The 20,615-nt window shown below is 45.9% G+C and overlaps 10 protein-coding genes across 10 annotated transcripts; 9 read left to right on the top strand and 1 right to left on the bottom strand.

Annotated features, from left to right (window-relative positions):
• Positions 1-2,058: 2,058 nt before the first annotated feature.
• On the top strand, positions 2,059-3,111 carry N7478_003907 (bZIP transcription factor; the record flags this gene model as incomplete). The annotated part of the gene is made up of 1 exon (XM_056920121.1): positions 2,059-3,111. The coding sequence occupies one exon, from the start codon at positions 2,059-2,061 to the stop codon at positions 3,109-3,111; it is 1,053 nt and encodes a 350-aa protein (XP_056783279.1).
• A 1,310-nt stretch (positions 3,112-4,421) lies between these two features.
• Positions 4,422-5,147, top strand: N7478_003908 (SIMPL domain-containing protein; the record flags this gene model as incomplete). Its single annotated transcript, XM_056920122.1, has 1 exon — positions 4,422-5,147. One exon carries the CDS (start codon positions 4,422-4,424, stop codon positions 5,145-5,147), a length of 726 nt encoding a protein of 241 aa, XP_056783280.1.
• Positions 5,148-5,647: 500 nt separating this feature from the next.
• On the top strand, positions 5,648-7,833 carry N7478_003909 (Zn(II)2Cys6 transcription factor domain-containing protein; the record flags this gene model as incomplete). Its single annotated transcript, XM_056920123.1, has 3 exons — positions 5,648-5,799; positions 5,854-6,823; positions 6,880-7,833. 3 exons carry the CDS (start codon positions 5,648-5,650, stop codon positions 7,831-7,833), a joined length of 2,076 nt encoding a protein of 691 aa, XP_056783281.1.
• A 358-nt stretch (positions 7,834-8,191) lies between these two features.
• On the top strand, positions 8,192-9,291 carry N7478_003910 (NAD(P)/FAD-dependent oxidoreductase; the record flags this gene model as incomplete). Its single annotated transcript, XM_056920124.1, has 5 exons — positions 8,192-8,692; positions 8,757-8,821; positions 8,875-8,888; positions 9,044-9,094; positions 9,146-9,291. The coding sequence occupies 5 exons, from the start codon at positions 8,192-8,194 to the stop codon at positions 9,289-9,291; spliced, it is 777 nt and encodes a 258-aa protein (XP_056783282.1).
• Positions 9,292-9,610: 319 nt separating this feature from the next.
• Positions 9,611-9,881, top strand: N7478_003911 (uncharacterized protein; the record flags this gene model as incomplete). Its single annotated transcript, XM_056920125.1, has 3 exons — positions 9,611-9,658; positions 9,694-9,728; positions 9,785-9,881. The coding sequence occupies 3 exons, from the start codon at positions 9,611-9,613 to the stop codon at positions 9,879-9,881; spliced, it is 180 nt and encodes a 59-aa protein (XP_056783283.1).
• A 763-nt stretch (positions 9,882-10,644) lies between these two features.
• Positions 10,645-11,305, top strand: N7478_003912 (uncharacterized protein; the record flags this gene model as incomplete). Its single annotated transcript, XM_056920126.1, has 2 exons — positions 10,645-10,656; positions 10,712-11,305. 2 exons carry the CDS (start codon positions 10,645-10,647, stop codon positions 11,303-11,305), a joined length of 606 nt encoding a protein of 201 aa, XP_056783284.1.
• A 2,511-nt stretch (positions 11,306-13,816) lies between these two features.
• N7478_003913 (uncharacterized protein) lies at positions 13,817-15,174 on the top strand (the record flags this gene model as incomplete). Its single annotated transcript, XM_056920127.1, has 3 exons — positions 13,817-13,916; positions 13,997-14,166; positions 14,458-15,174. The coding sequence occupies 3 exons, from the start codon at positions 13,817-13,819 to the stop codon at positions 15,172-15,174; spliced, it is 987 nt and encodes a 328-aa protein (XP_056783285.1).
• A 33-nt stretch (positions 15,175-15,207) lies between these two features.
• On the bottom strand, positions 15,208-17,116 carry N7478_003914 (alpha-keto acid decarboxylase family protein; the record flags this gene model as incomplete). The annotated part of the gene is made up of 3 exons (XM_056920128.1): positions 15,208-16,844; positions 16,900-17,035; positions 17,102-17,116. 3 exons carry the CDS (start codon positions 17,114-17,116, stop codon positions 15,208-15,210), a joined length of 1,788 nt encoding a protein of 595 aa, XP_056783286.1.
• A 720-nt stretch (positions 17,117-17,836) lies between these two features.
• N7478_003915 (uncharacterized protein) lies at positions 17,837-18,484 on the top strand (the record flags this gene model as incomplete). Its single annotated transcript, XM_056920129.1, has 1 exon — positions 17,837-18,484. One exon carries the CDS (start codon positions 17,837-17,839, stop codon positions 18,482-18,484), a length of 648 nt encoding a protein of 215 aa, XP_056783287.1.
• Positions 18,485-19,012: 528 nt separating this feature from the next.
• On the top strand, positions 19,013-20,432 carry N7478_003916 (anaphase promoting complex subunit DOC1; the record flags this gene model as incomplete). Its single annotated transcript, XM_056920130.1, has 2 exons — positions 19,013-19,514; positions 19,591-20,432. The coding sequence occupies 2 exons, from the start codon at positions 19,013-19,015 to the stop codon at positions 20,430-20,432; spliced, it is 1,344 nt and encodes a 447-aa protein (XP_056783288.1).
• Positions 20,433-20,615: the final 183 nt, after the last annotated feature.

A 20,615-nucleotide genomic window follows, 5' to 3' on the forward strand; every position in this document is an offset into this window, starting at 1 on the left:
TTGAGGCCAATTGAGATAGAAACCGGGGCAATTGATCAACAGTCCGTGCCACATGTACGGGCACTGAACCGAATCCGAACTAGAGATGGGGTATGCAGAGTTGACAGGCGAAACTGGGAATTCAAACACGAGGCTGCGACTAGCTGAATCTTATTTCGAGCATTAGAAGTGTCATTGGTCCTTCGAACTCCATAATGAAGTTCATAAATCAATACATTGCCCCTCGCTTTCGCTCTGGATGTAGCTTGTGTCTAGACTCCAAGCCCCTCGGCGCGGCGTTGAAATGTAACTTATTTAAGCGTTTTAGCAGGTGGAGATTGGTTACATTGAAGATGCTACTTCCTGTCACTCTTGAAAATCCTCTGGATACCACGAGGGCACAAGGCCATGGTAACGTGGACTGAGCAGTGATGGTATCTCCCTGAGGGCAAGATTTACAGCCTTGTCATGATCCAAAGGTTACATTCTTTGTATTGTGCTTCAAGTTCAGTACCTAAATGCCCGCTGGAGACAGGAGGATCATTAGACCCGGATCAGAGTTGATCATATGTAACCGTATAACTTTGGTCAATGTTATATACCGCATGCCTCAGGAACATATTCCAACTTAAATCGGTGCCATATATGATGGTTCTGTGATACTACAAAAGATAAGATTGATTGAGCATATAATAGTACGTTAGAGTAGGTATGTATGTGCTCCAAACATGCCCTTGGTCCCTACTACAAACGCGTCACTGAAAACCACGCCAAGTGATCACAGAGTAGTATATAGGCCAAGGAAAGCTAATTAGCACAAGCCCCGGCTACTCTCTTAGCTGCGGAGCAGAAGGTATTTCTTTGGGTCAATGTAGATCATTGTTTCATCTTATATGGGTCCTTGACCCTGTCTTCCGAAGTTTTAACATTTGAATTGTTAAGCAAGGGGAGGTAGAGATGTTTATTGAGTCAGTTTAAGGCGCATCCTGAGTCGTAATAAAGTAGTGATGGGTGCAGATCTTAGGGTTTGGGGCTGAAAATCTTGTAGATGCAATATTTCTGGGCATTCACACGACTTAAATAGACTATATTCAAATTTATAACAATAAGAAGCCATTGGGTCGGCATCGGGGGTTCGGGCAGGAGACGGACGGTTGTGCAGCTTTCTGTAGAAATTAAACACAACAAATGGTGAGAATTGAGAGGTGAGATTGTTTCGCATGGAGAAATAAAGATGTAAAAAGCATGATCATGATTGTATATACCAGAGCCTTGTGTATTCATCACTGTAAATTTGCTTTTCAATTTTCAATTTTTGCTTTTTGCTTTTTGCTTTTTGCCCCCAACGCCATCTCTATTGACAAACAGGCAGCAAAAGAGAGTTGAACCGTCGATCCACGCGCCCGGTCGGGCGATGAAATGCATAACGAACGTTCCAGAACAGCAGGTAAAGTCTGGAAGGATCGTAGACGAGCTTATTGCCTTTAATGTCCAGATAGTTTGCCCACGTAGACCGATGCCAAGCGGGTCTTAGACTATGACGGATCGATCCAGCAGCCGGAAAGGAAAGGAATCAAAAGAAAAGAAAAAAAACACGATAAATAGAAAACTAATCAGACGCTATGTTCATAGCTTCTTGGTATCCACACAGTTCGTAGGATGGTGATCCTCTAATTGGTTAGCCGGAGCCTGGTCCTTTCACTGCCGGGAGATTGTCCCTCTTAGGGGCTCGCACTTCTTTTAGTGACGATCCGGAGAAAGGCACGTAATGTGTGTTTATCCAGTCTGAAGGTGATTTTATTTAAGCCGTTGAGGTCCTTGCAAGATATCGTTTTTTTTAAATAATTTTTTTTTAGCAGAGACCCTTGGTGCCAATACCAACACACCTTATATCAGCATCAATACTTTTTTCCCCTTACCTTTTATCGCCCAGTGTGTGGGCCTGTCTTTTTATTTTAGCGCTTTGTCCCCCTCGAGGTGATAGTAGACGCTGTACCCGATCGAAGGAACGGCGCCAACTAGGAAAATCCGAGCCATCCAAAACACTGAAAAGGCTAAGAAAGACCCCCTGTGCCTTTCATGCTGGGTCTTTTGCCCCCTGTGACCAGTACGGGTTTCATGGTCACCGACAACCCATTCCCTGTCCGGGATAACCGGTTAAAGGACCGAATCCTTCTGCGCAGTGTGGGGTATCACCTTGGCAGACCTGAAAAGCAAAAGACCATGAGCACTAGCAGCAAAGACGGCGGCTCCACGAAGGGGCGAGAATCGCGGGCAGGAGCAAGAAAAGTATCATCTCTATCCGCAGAACAACTCGAACGAAAACGCGCCAACGACCGTGAAGCACAACGATCGATTCGTCAACGCACAAAAGAGCATATTGAGCAGCTGGAGGGTCAAGTCGCCATGCTCCAGAGTCAAGTGGCCGAGATGCAGCCCCAAAACGATCGATTTGGAGAGCTCTTACAACGGAACTCTGTCTTGGAACAGGAGGTTGGCCACCTGAAACGACAAATAGCAAGCTTGTTGGGGCGTCCCAGCTTTGCTGGGGGTAGTGATCAAGTTGGCGGCTTTCGAGGAGGCACTTGGCCTATGGATGAATCGGCAAATAATACAATATCGAGTGTCCCGTCGACCAATGCGATGATTTCTCCACATTTCTCGGGGTCCTCACAACATGCATCAGCAATACAACGAGCGCCATCTGCTGTCTCGGCACCAAGTCGCTCACCTCATCCCCATGAGTGGCAATCATATGATAATAATCGCTCGTTATCTCTGGCAGATTCCTCTGATGCGAACCTCTCGAGTCGAATGGATCCATACGTGATGGACGGACAGATGAATCACGGTTCTCGATTAATGCCGTCTGTTCTCCCGTCTGGTCTTCCCGTGGCATCTCAGATTTCATTCGGAAACTCGACAGGCGCGCAAAACACGCACCCATCCGAGTCATCTTTTCCTTCGGTCCCTCAAATCCCATCTCATCGATCCTTAGCCATGTCAATACCTACTCCCCAGGCTGCGCCTGTACAGCCTTATCAATCATCGGCGCCATCATTCCATCTCTCAATGGTTCAGTCATCACAAAGAGAAAACACATACACCTATCAACCATGGAATTCCCAATGATAACGTCGTGAGCTGAGCTGAAAAGGTCGATCGCAAAAAGGGGCTCAATGATTACCATATACTAAGCAAGCCACGTTAATGAAAATGATCGGATATCACTATAGACCCGAAGCTTCGAGCCTAGTATATCGCACAAAGCAAGTGCTGTACCGATGGGATTTAAGGAGTTGGGGCGTTCAAGTCTCACATTCCTCTGGATTCCGGATTTTGGATTCTCAGCGCAACGGGCTTTGGCGACGTTGCGACAACAACGCACAGGAAAATATAGCCGGGAGATCCTGACAGGTCAACTATGTAGCTTCTCTCACGACCCCCACATACCTGCATCAATTCAATATCGCCTTGTAACAATCGATTTTTGGCTTTGACGATAGATCAAAGGGCCGCTGATGATATGTGTGGGGAAACAAAACGGGGAGTTGTTGCAGAGACTTAAAGCACGGCCAAGGTCTCGCCCCCGCTTAGTACTGCGATCATGCAGGGGCTGATTAGCGCTGCCTTTCGAATTGCACACGAACTTGAAGTATGCTCGCTGGTAATAGAGTGCTATAAAGGGGAAAACTTGCATCTGCATAAATACAGGCGTTTGAATCTTTGACTAAAAACTTGAATTTTGACATTGTATCTTCAAGCTGCATCCAAAGTTCTTTAGTAGTCCTAGAGATTATGGATCTACGTATTACTAGCAGCTAGCAAGTTTTTAAAAGCGATAATCTATTAAAGTATAATTTAGCTGAGCCTGTGAGTACCGCAATTCAACCCATAGACGTTTTGTGGTAAAAGTTGGCATGATTTTGTCTCCGAAATCAACATTCATTGAACCATACTACATGGGAACGAACAAGTCTTTTCTTAAAATATTTAGCTACATGATTGTATGCACGACCATCCATCAAACTTTCCATCAAGCTGATGGCCTGGGCTTTCATTGGAAGTTGGCCTTACTGGTGCCTACCTTATTCTCTTAGGGTGGTGCAAATGCCCAGGTGTGCTTCCAAGTGTATGCATTGGGTGAAATGGTACCCAGAGTTCACTCGTTGATCTAACTTATACAGTTTTTAAATCCCTCGATAAATAATCACAGATAAATTATGCTGTTTAATATTGCCAAAATTACCAGAATGGCCCCTTGTCGAATCTCAACCTGGGCGCTCAACCTGATTTCAACCTGGATACACTACTCCACATCCTACTGGCGCCAGGTATTTAAAGTCCACACCAGTGCAATAATCTCACCAAATCTAACTATAAATGCAAATCATTATTCCCAGGCAGTTCAATCAGGAAATATTATCATTTCTCAAACCACCATGGCTCCTCTGTCCATTCAAGTCTCAGGGAAATCAACCATCAGTCGGCACCCTGAACGAGCCGTCCTCAAAGTCACAGTCAAGGCCGAGGGCGATGAGAGGCACACTATCTCAAACCAGGTCATACTTACTTCAAATGAACTCCATACGATTTTTCAGGAGCTATCACCAAAAGCCGAATTTGGCACCGCCACCCTCGATGCACCGGTTACCGTTTTTTCTTCTACTGGACTCTCTACATGGTCCCACAATTTAAAAAAGAAGAACGAACTGGAGGTCACGCGGTATTATGCACAGTCGTCCTTTCAAGCCAAATTTCGTAACCTGGCCACGTTGAGCCAGGTCACGGGAAAGCTGGTTACGTACCCCCTTGTCGACATAAATTCCATTGAATGGTGTTTGACAGATGAAACGCAGCAGAATTTAAGCTCTGAGTCCCGGAAACTGGCCATACGCAACGCAATTGAGAAGGCTAATGACTTTGCTGAGGTTGTTGGGCGGGCAGTTGTGCCTGTTGAAATTGATGGTGGTGAGCAGAGAAGTTTTCAACAGGCTGTTCAGCAAATGCCACGGTACATGATGCAGCAGATGGCTTCAGTACAAGGCCAGTATCTTGAGATGTCCTCTACTTCTGTTGCTGATGATAATGGAGCTTTGAATATGTCTCCACAGGATATTCGGTATACTGGAAGTGTTCAAGTCAGGTTTGCGGCGGCGGATGAATAGTGATGTGCCCTTGCTTCTGTATTTTAAAGCTATATTGAGCTTTTGCAAATTAAATTTATCATGTGCTAGATTTTTCCTGTATATGACTATTTTTGAGGGCAAACAGATCGGAATAAAGCTATAAATTAAAGTTGACACATTTGCCGTGGAAACTACCCTCCGTAGCGCTGAATTGGCTGAGGTATCTTGTATATGAAAAGAACAGCCAAAAATCAAAATCAAAAAGATCTTGCACTATGTAAAAATATCGAGCTTGAGAGGAATAGGCTGAATACTGAAACATTGTTTCATTCAAATGCTGTGGAATGTGCGATCGGAGAGAAGCAAGGCTCATCATCAGTAACGGAAGCTATCCGGCAGGCCACGGCAACGATTTAGTCATGTGCCGGATAGATACCGCGTCAACGGAAGTGATCCGAAAATCCACCGCAACTTCCTGTCTACACCTCCGACCACTTTTATCTGTGAATCATTTTCGTCACTGACGGATACTCTGAAACATGGAGTCTCCACGTAAAGCTCGGAATCGTGCCGCCTGTCGACGCTGCCAGAGACGCAAGATTAAATGTAACGGTGACCTTCCACAATGCTCAGCATGCAAAAAAGCGAATGTGGCATGTGTCAATGATGGGAAACAAGAAGTGAATCGAACGTTAGTACTGCTGAGAGAATCTAATTATTCATATTTAGACTGAAGCCTCATCAGTTACATTGCAAACTTGCAGAAGCGGGTCCAATGGCTCGAATCACTGGTCAAGGAACGGACCAATGTGCGCCTCGAAGATGGACCTTCTATCGACCTGACTGGATCTCAACAGACAGAAGCCGACCACGACGGGTATAATGACACCTTTCATACATCCCAATTATCTCGCCTTGAACGGCCTCTGAGAGATGCACAACCGCCTCGAACACAGCCAAAGCAAGCCCATGAAATTGGCCTCGTCTCTCTTTTTTCGGGCGGGGAGGCAAGATACATCGGCCCTTCTAGTGGATATTTCCTGGCAAATACCGTATTCTCTAGTGCTGGGCGTCGATCCAGATCACAGACAGGCCAAGGGCACGAGAATGAGCCCATCTCATTGTCAAGTGAGCTCTTCAACAGCCCTGCTACTTTACCCAATCGGAAAGAAGATGCTATTGAACTATCATTGAAATACTTTTCCTTCACTCATGTCATGTATCCATTTCTTCATGAGCCATCTCATCTTGATCGTGTCGAGAAGATGTATGCAAGTGCTGCAGACGAGTGCCCAGATCCAATAGCAGCCTTTCATGTATACATGGTGCTGGCTATTGCTGCGTCAGATATTTCAAGGCGCTTTCGGATTCGACTTCCGGCGGAAGGATTTTATACGGCTGCCACTAAATTCTTTGAGGCTGCCTGTGTTGAGGGATCGCTTGAGGGATTACAAAGTCTACTCCTCCTCATGATATATGCCCTGCATAACCCATCTTGCGGTGTAAATATATGGAGCCTCAATTATCAGTGCCTTGGAGCACTCATCGATTTGGGCCTTCAGCGTGATGTTAGATCGTCGTCAGCATTTCCAATTTCATTTTTAGAACAGGAGATGAGAACAAGAATCTTCTGGGTGGTATATAGTTTTGATCGAACATTGGGCACAATGATGGGCCGGCCAATTGGAGTTCGCGATGAGGCATGTGAACTTCGGGTAAGGTCCTTTCCTAAATTTTATCCGATTCATCATATATACTGATTTTTATTAAGCTCCCATCGGATATTTCAGATCACGATCTTGCTGAATTTCGGAATATTCAAGAGTCTACCGAGAGGACTGTGTCTCATATAACGTTCTCTATCCATCTTTTCAAACTATCTCGGATCAACTCCGAGATCAAATATGTTATGCATAGCATTTGCAGAGATGTTCCTGCATATGCCTATCCACCAGTAACAGATATCAATGATTGGCAGAGAGAAATGATTCATCGACTTGAGAAATGGCGATCAGATATACCGGAAGCAAGCGGCATGAAATCTATCACTCAAATTTGCGTAACAAGATATCATGAATTGATGATTCTTCTATTGAAGCCTAGCCCTGGAATACCCGATCCCTCAGAAGAGTTGCTCACTCGCTGCTTTCAACATGCAGTTGAACTTCTTCGAGGCTTTGACGAGTTATACAAGCAGGAATCACTTCTTTACAATCGACTTGTTGTCCATTCAATCTTTCTAGGTACTTTGGTCATGATACACTGCTTGTGGAGGATACCGCAGATCGCGTCAGAGGTCCGAATTGACGACGTGGTAGCAGATACATCTGTCAGCCTGAAAATTCTCAGTAGCATTGGGGAATACTGGACAGAAGCTAAACGTGCAAGAGATTGTATTCATGAGCTATCGAATGCCACAGTGCAGCATTTGATAAAGAACAGAGGACTGGACAAGCGTGATCAGAGGAGGGGGGCCAGTGGCAATTCAGTTCCCACGATTGCAAGGGATATGACACTCCATTCGACAGATGTGTCAGAGAGTGCAATTGAGCACTTGCATTATAATTCTGATGCTACCCTCGCTTTGAACCCGGTCGCCGATTGTGATATTGGCTTAGACTCGTCAGGATGGTTGAATAACTCGATGCCTGGGGGATTCATGGACTTCGACGGGATTCCAGATTTTGACTCTTTTATGTGGGAGGTCTTCAATAGCACATGCTAAGATACTACTTGGTCAATGTGTCATTGAACTAGGCCAAGACCAAAGCTTATATACAAAGTAGCCTCCAAAGTCCCTCATCCGAGGGAATCTCTGCAATTCAAAGAAAAGAGACTCCAATTTATTGAGCCGTGTGGGAGCTTCAATCTCGGCTCGTCTCGATTATCGGTTCCAGACAAACGTGATCTGACAGGAAACATTGCTTTGGTGACTGGTGGGAGAATCAATCTCGATTATCACACTGCCCTTCGACTTCTCCGCTGTGGGCCATAAGTAATTATTTGGTTACGTCCGATTAATTTGGAATAAATGATGGCTTCATTTTATTACTTTTACAGATTATTCAATTGGAAGATTCACCATGTCGCCACCAGTGTTTCGTATTATCATTGTGGGAGGAGGTATTGCAGGGTTCGCGGCAGCTATCGCTTTACGCGGACCTAATAGACACATCACAGTGCTGGAACAGTCAAGTCTCAACAAAGAAATTGGAGCTTTAATTTCCTTCCAGCCGAATGCGTCGAGGATAATCCAATCTAACTGGGGGCTGGATTCACAAAATGCGCGACCGATGGTAGATGAGGGATTTCGCATCTACAACACGGACGGCGAATTGATCAATGCGATACCACTTTTAGCGAAGAAAGTATACGAGGCAGATCGATTACTGTTTCATCGACGAGATCTCCATGATAATCTAAAACATCATGCGACTTCTGCTTTTCCCTCTCGAGATGGCAACCCAGTTGAAGTGCGGATTGCTTCAAAAGTGGTAAAATGCGATGTGCTTTCAGGTGTGGTAACACTTGAAAGTGGCGAAGAACTTTCTGCAGATCTCATTGTTGGAGCAGACGGAATGCAAGTAGGTCGGCTGACTTGAACATCTTTGTTATATTATGTATTAACAAAGGTCTTTGTAGTCATAGTGTGATGCGCAGATATGTCTTGCCCGAAGAACCACTCGCACGTCCTATGCCAACCGGATTGTCAGGTAAGTCACAACTTACTAATCTTTTACTTAACTAAAACTAATTAATGTTGAAGCATATCGTTTGATGGTTTGTCAATGGCTTCTCACTAGTGATGCCTTCGCTAATTAAACAGATCTCTACCAAGGTTCTTGAAAAGCAAGAACCCAAATTCTTTTCCAAGATCAATCCTCGCGAACCCTTCACTTCCATGATTTTTGCCCATAACTGCCGACTCATTATAGGCCCCGGAAGACAAGCGGAGGTATATGGGATTACTGTCCTTGTACCAGATGGTGAGTAGATGATCCCCATATCTGAGGTTTCACTCCAGCTGACTGGTATAGAACAAATGAACGAGGATCCCAACGCGAAGCAATCTTGGGTCGCCGAAGGTGACCTGAAAAAGATTCGTCAATCATTTTCAGAATTTCCCGCTTGGGTAACAAGTATTTTCAAGTATGAAATCACGAATACCCCTTTGAAAGACTGATACTCACCTATCATTTAAAGAAATTCAGCAGATCTCGGCCTATGGCGACTTCGTGATTTAGTACGTACTCAAGGATACGTCCATTTCCACTTTTTTTTCTACTGATAACTTCAGGATCCACTTGTAAAATGGCACTCTGGTCGCGTAGTTCTCATTGGCGACGCCGCTCATGCTATGCTGCCAACTCAAGGGCAGGGCGCTAGTCAAGCGATCGATAGGCGCTTTTTTTGAAGGCATCTCAGATCCCCCTTCGTTGAAATTAATCAACTCTATTCTTGAGGTTTGTTCTAATTAACATCATAAATTTCCAAATATAATCATGGCTAATAAGAGCAGACCGTATTTCACGCACGATACTCGCGTGCCAGTCTGATCCAGGCGTATAGTTGACAAGCAGCAAAGCCAGGGACTGTGAAAGGTGAAAATACGGTGATAATGTAAGTTTTGGTCAAGAATAGCGTCGATCGGATTAATTTCGACTAACTCCGAGCAGGAGACCGGATGAGTTTAGGGATTTCAATTGCATGTATCGTGGTGCAAAGCCATGGAGAGATAAACAAACTTCTCTTGGTCCGGAAATAACTGCATAGATTAAAACCTATTACTCATATGTGTATTTGGAAAATAAATATGGTCTATCTTTCTATTTTCATGATACGATCTGCAGTATGTTAGGCTGGTACAGGGAGCGTGTGGGTCTGAGCGCACCCCCACACTCTGGGACCCCAGGTGGCTTGAGAAGGGTAGAAATAGACCGATTTTGACTGGTCAGAGAAACACAGGTTGATCTGAGATGAACGCCGCTAGGTGGCCCGCAAACATATCACTCCCCGAGATTTATTCCCGCGGTCTCGGCAGTCTGGAAACATAAATCAAGGTGACCATCCTAACCTTTGGATTGCCGTGAATAGCAGTGATCCATCGCCATGCAGAGTCTCCAGACCCCGCGACGTTCCCCACGCCAAACATCCACCACCAATCACCGGTGTCCCCAATGCGTCAAGGCCTATGAGAGGCCAGATCATCTGGCACGGCATTTAAACTCCCGTGATTAGTCGACTTTAACTCGAACTTTGACAATGAGGTATGCTTATGATCTATGATATTTTAGACCGCAACGAACGAGTATATTAGTGTCCAATATGCCAGCGTGGATTCAATCGCCGGTAGGTCCCGATTATTTAATATATTTGCGTTCTGTCACACGCTAAACTACAACTAGAGATGTATTGCAACGACATCAAGCTGTCCATGAGAAGGATGGGACGGATACGAATACACATGTGGCACAGCGAAAGGAGCGCGTCGCTCAGGCTTGTGATACTTGCGCTTCAGCTAAGCTAAGTTGCAACAATGAGCGACCGTGTAAAGTGGGACGAAATGATCTCCTGGGGGCGAAACTTACTAACTTTCTTTGTAGCGATGTCAAGCAAAGGGAATCTTGTGTGTACCCAAGGCGTCTAAAGTTCGTCGAGATAAGATTCAACAGCATTTTTCGTCTTCAAAGATGCCACCCTCCAGCCAAACAGATGGACAGGAAGCGCAATATTCATGTGGAACTTTGCCTCTTGTGGCAACCCCAAGCTCCAGTCGGTCAGAAATGAGTGTTCATCCAACTGTATCTCACACCTGGAGCAATGCTGATCTTCAAGATCATTCGGGCCCGGAATCGCAAACACACATGTCACTGAACGACTTCTTACCACCTGGCACTGACGAGATAGGTCCTTCTTTCGCAATAGATCGGTTTCCTGCGTTCTTCGAACAAGTAATGCTTCCGGGCTTCGAAGCTTGCAACACGCTTCAAGAAACACAGCAACCTCGCGTTTTCGATCTTATGCAGGACAACGACATCACTCCGTTTGACAATGGCGTTTTTGGGACAGATTTTATGCCCGAGTTAGACAATGTATTCGACGCCACTGGCTCCCTTGTTGGGTTTGGCGAGAATCACCCCTCGCCGCTTGACGATCAAGAATCCGCGAGTCGGCGTGCTGCCGCATTCCAACGATAACTTTGGTGGGTTATATTATCAATCTTTCATATGTGATTTTGCGCGCTGCTAAAAGATGACTCTTATTACAGGCTTTGGGTTCCAGAAAAGAATCAGCATGGGTTTAGTGGGGGAAAAAAAGATTCCACTACGTGATACTGACAATATGCCATCTACCCATCAGACAAGACTTGACGCACTGAAGATCCCCGGTGGCTTGTCTTCGCAGGCCAGAGATGATATTTTCAAGTTGGTGCTTAGGACCGCTGGCTCCCGCCTGTCTGTATCAGCTTTTCCTTCCTTCAAATACCTAGATACTTTAATCAAGATTGGACTAGGAAAAAGAACGGAGACCGATGCATGGATTCACTTATATACATTTTATGACGGTCAATATCAACAGCTTCTCCCGGAACTACTCACCGGTCTGGTTGCTGCTGGATGTGTCTGCTGTGGTGTACCATCTATTTGCAAAACGGGATTAATTCTTCAGGAAATTACCAGAGTCGGCTTAGCCCAACTGGTATGTGATTTATCAGTGTCGACCTCCTCTGAAATGGCTCATTTGTGCTGATTTTAAGACTAGGTTGAAGAGGATAACAGTGTACTTCAAGATCTTCAATATCTTCAGGCATCTATGCTATGGTTAGATATTGGAATAGCGTGTGGGTGCACAAGAAAGATGCTGGTTTCTGAAAGCTATCTGCAGCCACTTTGCACGGTAAGCTCATGGCTTAGTGCATAGACAATCGATATCCTCAAACTGACATTGAAAGCTGGTAGGCTCTTCGTCGTGCCGGCGCATTTAACAGGTCAACGTATAGCGTTATTACTCCCTCCTCGATTGGCTATGATGACGCTTCCTTACAGATTGCGTGGTACAAGTGGGTACGTCAGGAGTCCTTCAAAAGGTAGGATCTCATCTCACTTATGTCTGTTGAATGTTCCTGCTGCATCATCCTCACACTTCCAATACGGATAGGCTAGTTTACCACTTGTTCGCCCACGATGTCGAGGTCACGCTGTCTATGAATCGTCCCGCAATCACATCATATACAGAATACACATCACCCCTTTCCCAGTGCCCGGGATCTGTGGCTAGCCCCTACAGCTACTGCATGGAGAGATATCTGGACGAGTCGATATAGACTTACTATAGGGCTCTCTGAGATAAACCTACGGGATCTTCTTACAGAACCGTCTCTTTTGAGCCATCTGCCCACAGAGATAGGCTCTGCCATAGTGGAATCTGCTTTTTTGAATGGCCTTGCTTTGCAGGTGTGGGAATTTCGGCAACAGATGCATCTGTCGGGGTCCCGTACTACAACAAAACTATGGCTGCAGAGCAGACAGGACGATTTGTACAATACCATTGCCCATTCGCATAATCTTCAGTAGATATACGCTAACTTACATTTAGATATTCAATTTTAAAAACAGTCCAAGGTGTCACACCAGACTAGCCGTCCGTTACTATCTTGATGAACGAATTCGCTATGATGCACCTCCACCTCGACATGGATGCTATTCAGCAGTTTGTCTGAAAGATGGGGGAATCAGAAGCTCGGCGCGCCTTTCCAAATCTCCGGGAATGGAGTCGTAGTAAAGACGCGAGAATTGCGATTTGGCACGCCGGTCAAGTCATCCGAGCGGCGCGTGTCGTGGCACCGTACCAATTTCGCGGATTTGACTCTTTGTCCATTTACCACGCATCCTTGGTTCTATGGGTGTATGGATTATTGCAATGTGGTGAAAGAATATTACAAGCAGAAATTCCGTTAAGCGAAACCGAACCTTCGCCTGCTGTGGCACTTGACGGACCAGACAACAATCAGGTCAAGGCTTTTCTTAGTCGAGATTTCGGTCGACCAGGATTGACAGCGGGCCAAAATCGAAATTATCGTGATTTCGTGGAGTTAAGCATGCCACGTTCGGTCATGGCTGTTGTCCGACGAGTCTTCGAGGGAAATTGCCCACTTCCTATGCCTGGGGATATTGCTCCGCCAATGATTCAGAATCTTTGTTCACTGATCGAGGGTCTTGGAAACTTACCATAATATCCAACTAGCACTGTATAAGCCGTAAAATGCACAATTTAACATCCACGCGATATCCTTGCTGTTTCATCATTTCTGCTTCAATTACCTTCAATCTACTAGTAAAAGCCGATGTCGTGTTATCCCGTTCTTCGGAAAGTGATTCCCCTGTGGTTAGCTCCAGTTCTTTTTCACTTCGGAGCCGTTGCGCGTCAATACTGTACCCCGTTACTCTGACCACTATGGATCAAAGGGCGAAGATTAATTGAATCGAGGATGCTGAGCCAGTTGTGCTTAGCAAAGGTGATATTTTGGTTGATGCTGCGGGTGAAATTCAGCGGTTGCCCATACCTAGTAACAACCCTAATAATCCCCTCAATTTCACGTCGTGGGAGAAGGCAGGTGTGATTGTCAGCTGTTGCTGGTTTTGTACGATTCCATCCATCTGTTCCTTGCTTTGAGTGTTCTAATACCGACTAATTTGCCGGTAGCAATTATGTCTCTCTCTGTAGTCGGAGGTCTAGGTGCCATTCTCAGTATCTTCTTCGAGATCTACGGTGCTGAAGGTGTGAGTCCAGATAAAGTTGTCTGGCTGAGTACGTATCCATCGCTGTTTGTAGGAATAGGTAAGCTTATTGGTCCATTGATCTCATCTCAACATCTCTAATATGCCCAGGCAACTACCTTATTCTACCTCTGGGCCTTATCTTTGGCCGGCGATCTGGTACCATCTTATCTATTGTTGTGAACTTTGTTGCAACCATTGCCTGCGCCGTGTCTCAAAACTTCCAGCAGCATTTTGGGCTTCGTATTCTACAGGGATTAGCAACCGGTGCTACCGAGTCTGTAGGTGTATCTTCAATTCCGAGTCGTGAGGGTACAGTTCAATGAACATCTACTATAGCTTCTGCCTCTGATACTATCTGAAGTCACCTTTGTACATCAACGAGGTACCATTTTCGGCATATACTGGACAACACAGAATGTTGTAACCAGTTGCCTTAATCTGGCGAGTTCCTATGAAGCTGCCGCTTTTGGGTGGCGCTGGTTTACTGGGTCTATGTAATTGCCATTGGCGTGGGCCTACTATTGGTTGTCTTCGGTTGCTTTGAAACAAAGTATCAGCGTCGCACGCAGTTCATCAATGGCCAAGTTGTCATCACAGATCAATTCGGCGTTACCCGGGTTATTACTGGAGACGAAGCACAAGAGTATATCCGAGCGCTTGAGGCCGATGGCGAGGAAATTCCGGATGAAGCTCGACCTAAACACACCTACTTCCAAATGTTGAAGCCGTGGCAGAAACCAGTTGGTAGTTCCATTCAAACGATACTGAAAACTTGGTTTCATATGTTTGAGGCTTTCACATCTCCAGGAATTTTGTACGCTACGCTATTAGCCTCGGTTGTTCTAGGATGCTCAATCGGCATGTCTCTCACATATGACACTGTTATCCAAAGCTATGGCTGGCCAGCAAAGAACGTCGGTTTGATTAATCTTGGTGGTGTCTTTGGCGGGTTTGGAGGCATGTTGTATGCGGGTTTGTTTGGCGACTGGTTTATCATCCAGATGGCCAAACGGTCTGGTGGCGTTCATGTTCCAGAGCACCGACTCATTCTTTTGATCTTCCCTGGTATTCTGATGATAGTTTCTCTGCTTCTGTACGGATTCACCGCCGGTGGAAGCTCCACTTGGGGTGGGCCTTTTATGGGCTGGACGATTCTACAAGTGGCCTTTGTGTCCGTTCTTATTTTGTCTACATTGAGGCATCAAGAAAAGACTCCTTGGTTCGTAAAACCTATCAATCTAAATTTTCAAAGAAATCTTCCAAGACATATTGCAAAGACCGAATAGACAAGGTTCCCTGGGCACCTGAAATATCAATCCCTATTTCTTTCCCTGCAGCCCGGAAATCATTTCCGGCAATGTGTGCGGGGCATCGTGTTTGTCCATATGAATTTCAACCAAGCGCAAAGGAGCAGGCATATCTTCATTAAAGTTTTCAGCAGGTCCAAATTGATCATCATTGAGCAGCGATTCAAGTTCCCCCTTTGTGTGAGCACTATACGTCCTCAAAGTATCTGGCTTGGGGTTGAACACAGCAGGAAGAAGTTTATAGTCCCAAGGCTGTATATCGTTGTAACTCTTATCCCACCCATCAATATACCGCTCGATTGTATATCCCTCGTTACAAATGACGAAAAGAATTGGACTGAGTTCTTGACGGACCAGGGTGCTGATTTCTTGTGCTGTCATCTGCAAGCTTCCGTCGCCGGTAAACAGAATAGTGCGTCGTTTGCGTGGAGTCTCGGATTCTGTCTCTTGCTCCCGTGCCGCGATGGCTGCCCCCACTGTTGCTCCTAGTGCGTATCCAATCGAGCTCCATAGTAATTGGAATATTGACTGGGCACCGCGGGGATGGCGGCACCAAAGCCCACCGAGAGCCGATGTGCCCATATCCATTACTATGATATCATCTTCTTCCAACCAAGAGCTAATTCGCTCCCATAGCCAGTCATGTGTCACTGGGGAGCTGGTGTCTAATTTTCTGCCGCAGACCGGCATTGGCTCTTTCAAAGACGTATTTGGAGGTTCTACGTCGACCGAACTTGGCGGAGAGGTATGATGTCCACTGGGCGAGGAAGATACTGGTGAGACCGCTGTTGAGGCGGAAATGGCCTCGGATAGCTTCCCAAGGACGTTCTCCAGAGAGATATTGGAGATGGTATGTCCTTGAATAAACACGCTGTCCCGGTGAAACACAATCGTGTCTATGTCGGGTGTGTCGCTCGTGAAACCTCCAGTATTTAAGTCCGTTGGACGAGGACCAATATGAAGAATCAGGTCGCTGGATTTGACTAGTTCTAGAACACCTGGATTAGATACCCCACCGGCATATATACCGCGGAAATTCGGTAGACTCTCATTGATAACCCCCTTTGCCATTGGAAAAGCACAGCAAGGTAGGCTTGATTTTTCAACAAAGGTTCTGCTGACATGCAACCCTTGATATCTCCCTGCAAGGCTATCGACCAGAATTACCGGGTTTTGAGCCTTGAATAGCCGGTCTCTAATGACGTTCACGGCCGCCTCTTCCTCACTGGTAGCATTAGCTGGTGGGGTGCGAAGCCATAATGAATGTTCCAGCGGGGCTGGATCGACTTCTGCCTTCACAAGATCTATTGGAAAGCCAATATACACGGGCTTGCTAGAGCGATAGCACTCAACAATAGTGTCATCAATTGCCTTCGTCGCCTCTGATGGTTCTCTTAACAGAATTGTAGCACTAGAAAGGCGCTCACTCATTTTCATAAACAGCTCAAAGTCGGCATCTGCCAGGGTATGATGAATAGGAAGCTTCTTGTCTTGAATAGCGGTCGAGGGAAAGCCGACGATGTGGATCACGGGGACAAGCTCAGCACTTGCACCTGCGATCGCATTCAAAGCAGAGAGCTCGCCCACCCCGAAAGTTGTGGCAATTGCGGATATTCCCTTGATTCGTGCGTATCCATCGGCCGCATATCCTATAATACATTAGAACACATCGAACATTCGACGTCCTAGTGATCAACGACATACCAGCGTTTAGTTCATTAACATTACCAACCCAGTTGAGACCACATTCTTCTATATAGTCCAGGGCAATGAGATTGAAGTCTCCGGGTACACCAAAGACACCTCTGATGCCAATCTGATGACAGCGACGGAAAAGATACTACAATGATAGTATTGACCAATCAGTACGCGATATCTTCAGAAACTCGAGTAGTTCAATTGTTACCTCTGCAAGATGCATGATGACGATGATAGTCGCTGGGATTGATGAAAAGGTTTGATCTTTCTGTGATACATAGGTGCAATTGAGTATCTAGAAGCTAGTCGAGACAGCGACATGTCCCATTTTTAAGACTTAAAAGCCCATATCCCATGATAATGAGCACCGTCACATATTCGAAGATTGCAGATCTCCGCTATATCTTTAAGTGAACTTCTGAACTAAAAATGGCCCGATTTGACCGGGAGCACATGTTCAGGTCTGAAATTGTCCTAGTGCATTACCAGTCTCGGTCTTGTGCAGGGAAGATCGGCAAAATGGGGTACGAACTTATATTTTGCGAACTGCACGATGACAGTTAATTGATTAATGTAGAACACTTCCAATTTCATTCTGAGCTTGCCACCTTCATTTGGAATTCCTTTCCAATCCGGGTCAAGGTATATACACGGTGGGTAGGACGAGCCATCAGTGGCATATCAGACATAGGGCAAATGATGATAACCATAATACCCAGGCAGGACTGACCCAATCGTAGAACTGGATATTCATCTTCAAAGTATACATTTAGACAACTCATTTGAGTATGTTGTTGGGTGTTTTTGGTTTGCAGCGTGGAACACAATAGGTACACCGATTTTTTACCAGAGATGATACCATATAAAACCACATTTTTTACCTGACTTTACAATTACCTTATTTATTGAATATGTTTGTTTGCGCTGAATAAAACTTGCAAGAATGCAAGTGCTCAAAGCATGCTCGTCCGGTACAAACCGACACATACGGTGGATTATCAAGCAAGAACTCGGTCTAGATCCACCCCAGGCTCTCATCAACGATTTCCTGAATAAGCTTCCTGAGGAAGAGCATGGTATGGAAACAGTAGTCTCTCCCAGTAAGATTATATCCCTATTTTGCAAGCTGTATATCAGTCCCAAAGTGTCCGACGGCGAGAAAAGCACCGATAAAGCCTCGTCCAAACCAAACAGCCAGAAGCTTGCTTTATCGGACTACCAAATCGCCGATCATGAGAACCCTTCACCTGGAGATGGCCGCAAGCAGATTAGTGCCTTAACGGGCCATCTCGAGGTTCAAGGGCAGAACTTCTGGACTCAAGGGATAGGCGATGGGCCAATGGGCTGCCTGATCGAACTGCTCTGTTCGATCGGTCTGGTAATCCAACTTCTTGAACATCAAGTTGCAGTCATGGAATATGAGTCTCGCAACCAATTAGAAGAAGATACTTCCTCGTCAGAAGGAAAAATGGTTGCGTATGTCAAGTGCTGTGACATTAGCTCGTACACCGCTTGGGGCATTGGAATCGATGAGAACCAGGTGGACGCGTCTTTGAAAGCTTTGATCCGTGCCGTGGCATCAGTGAGTTGAATGGCCCCTGCCAGTGTATTTTTATTCGCACTCAGACTGGAGCGCTTAGCTCACCATTATACAGCTAATGCCCGCATGATATGGCCACCATGGCACATATCCCTTCTTTTCTGAAGATTTATTCCCAATGTTCTCATGCGTTTCGGATTTGGATCCGTCAGGGGCGGTCACAGCTCGATGGATATTTTATATCATGGTCATGGATTGATAAATTGAGACGGAAGAGTTCAAATGCTAGACATGAGTCTATATAGTAGACCCTGCCGATGCCACTCTTAAGACAGATGCACAACGAGGATAATTAAGATATTGTAAGAGTTCGGAGATGAAAGAAAGGTAAATGAAAAGACAATAATAGAAACCAGGATTAAATTATAAGCGATGGCCCAGATGTCCCTACTAGTCTTTCAAGGTTGTTGTTAGTGGCAGTTAATCTCCCGCTATAATGTAGCGCGCGCTAACCATAAGCGGCAACCTAGCAACCGCGTAAACATTCGCCGCAAAGTTTCCCGTTTGTGACCTCTCACAATGCCACACCTTCGCCGCCAGCCTAATCCACATGATCTCGTGGTGCAAGGGCCAAATGCGCCTGGAAGTCTCCGCACTCAATTCCAGACCCCTCCCTCACGACATACTCCTTCCAATCCAACGCATCGACATATACCCTCCACCGGTCCTCATGAGATAACTCCAGAGCAATTGCCTGCAATGGCGCCGCCTACGGGATACCCCAATCCCTTTTCGATTTTTGGACGGGGGAGACAGGAACAGCCTCAGCCTCAGCCACCTTCAGACCTGGTTGAAGAGGAAGATCAGTTTGAAGATGCCGAAGTCGACGACGACGATTACGATTACGATCCAATTACACAGGTATTAGAGGAAGGTCAATTCGATGATGGGATAGTTCCGGAGGATCAAGTAGATCCCGATAATGATCATGATGAGACGGGTGATATGGAGGGGGATGAGATTGATGAGGATATCATGGAGGACCACCTTGACGAAGGTGATGAGGAAATGCACGATCGAGGTATGTGTACTTCCCTTCTTTGTCTACCGTGTTGCGAGATGAAAGCTTGGAACGGTTCTCGCTAATATACATCTAGATAAATCTCCATCTCCCTTACCACCCAATCTGCGTGAGATTTCATCCCTAGCTTCGTGGACAGTCTCTACTTCCAAGCCTGGCTGTGGTGTGGCAGCCCTCCGACATCCATCTCCCCAACAATACTGGCAATCTGATGGTCCGCAACCGCACACATTAACCTTGCACTTTTTCAAACTTGTCGCCATCGTGCGTATTCGTGTTTATCTTGACTTCGAGCTTGACGAGAGCTACACACCCACAAAAATGATATTTCTAGCTGGTATGGGCGGGAACGACCTTGTTGAATTCGCTACATGGGAAGGCGACGGGCCCTGCGGCTGGGTTGATGTTCGCTTAGAGGGAGTTGGGGGACGGACCGGAGGCTGGGTGAAGGAGAATATTTTCTTGCGCGAGCGCAATGCTAGGAATGCTCGACGCAAGTCCCAGAAACATGGCGATGATCATGAACAAGAAGGTGAACAGTCTGATGCTGAGGCCTTGGATGGTGTTGACCCTATTGGCGACGATCTGGATCCGTACTGCGGAAATGTTCTTAAGGCTATGGTGGTCCAAATGCGTATTATGGAAAATCATCAGAATGGAAAAGATACTCATGTCCGTGGGTTTCAGGTCTTCGCATGCGATGATAGTCGGCGACGAGGAGCTGCTGCGCCATCTGCCTCGGCTGATGCACGAGATCGCCAACACCGCCGACACAGCGCTCGACAATCATTCCGTGGAAGTTTTCATGAGGCTCCGCATCATGCACGCTTAGCGAGTGAAGAACTGGATACTAGTAGGTTAGGTGCAGCTTCCGGTCTGGATGAGCCAGATTGGATGGGAGAACCTGTCATTCGGTAAAGTTTCTGTTCATTCAAGAAACTAATGAGAGCTACAACTAGCCCTGCGGCGTTAGTGAATGTTGGAGTCTACGGGTTTTTTTCTTTTGTGGTTTTGTGATACCCCAGGTCCAATTTCAGTCTTTCTGGGTTCCATGAATGTGTTTTCCCTTTGTACAAAAATGCAGTCTCTGATATTGCACCC

The sequence above is a fragment of the Penicillium angulare genome (assembly GCF_028827245.1).
Source record: "Penicillium angulare strain IBT 27051 chromosome Unknown utg000003l_segment0_segment0, whole genome shotgun sequence".
Classification (NCBI taxonomy): domain Eukaryota; kingdom Fungi; phylum Ascomycota; class Eurotiomycetes; order Eurotiales; family Aspergillaceae; genus Penicillium; species Penicillium angulare.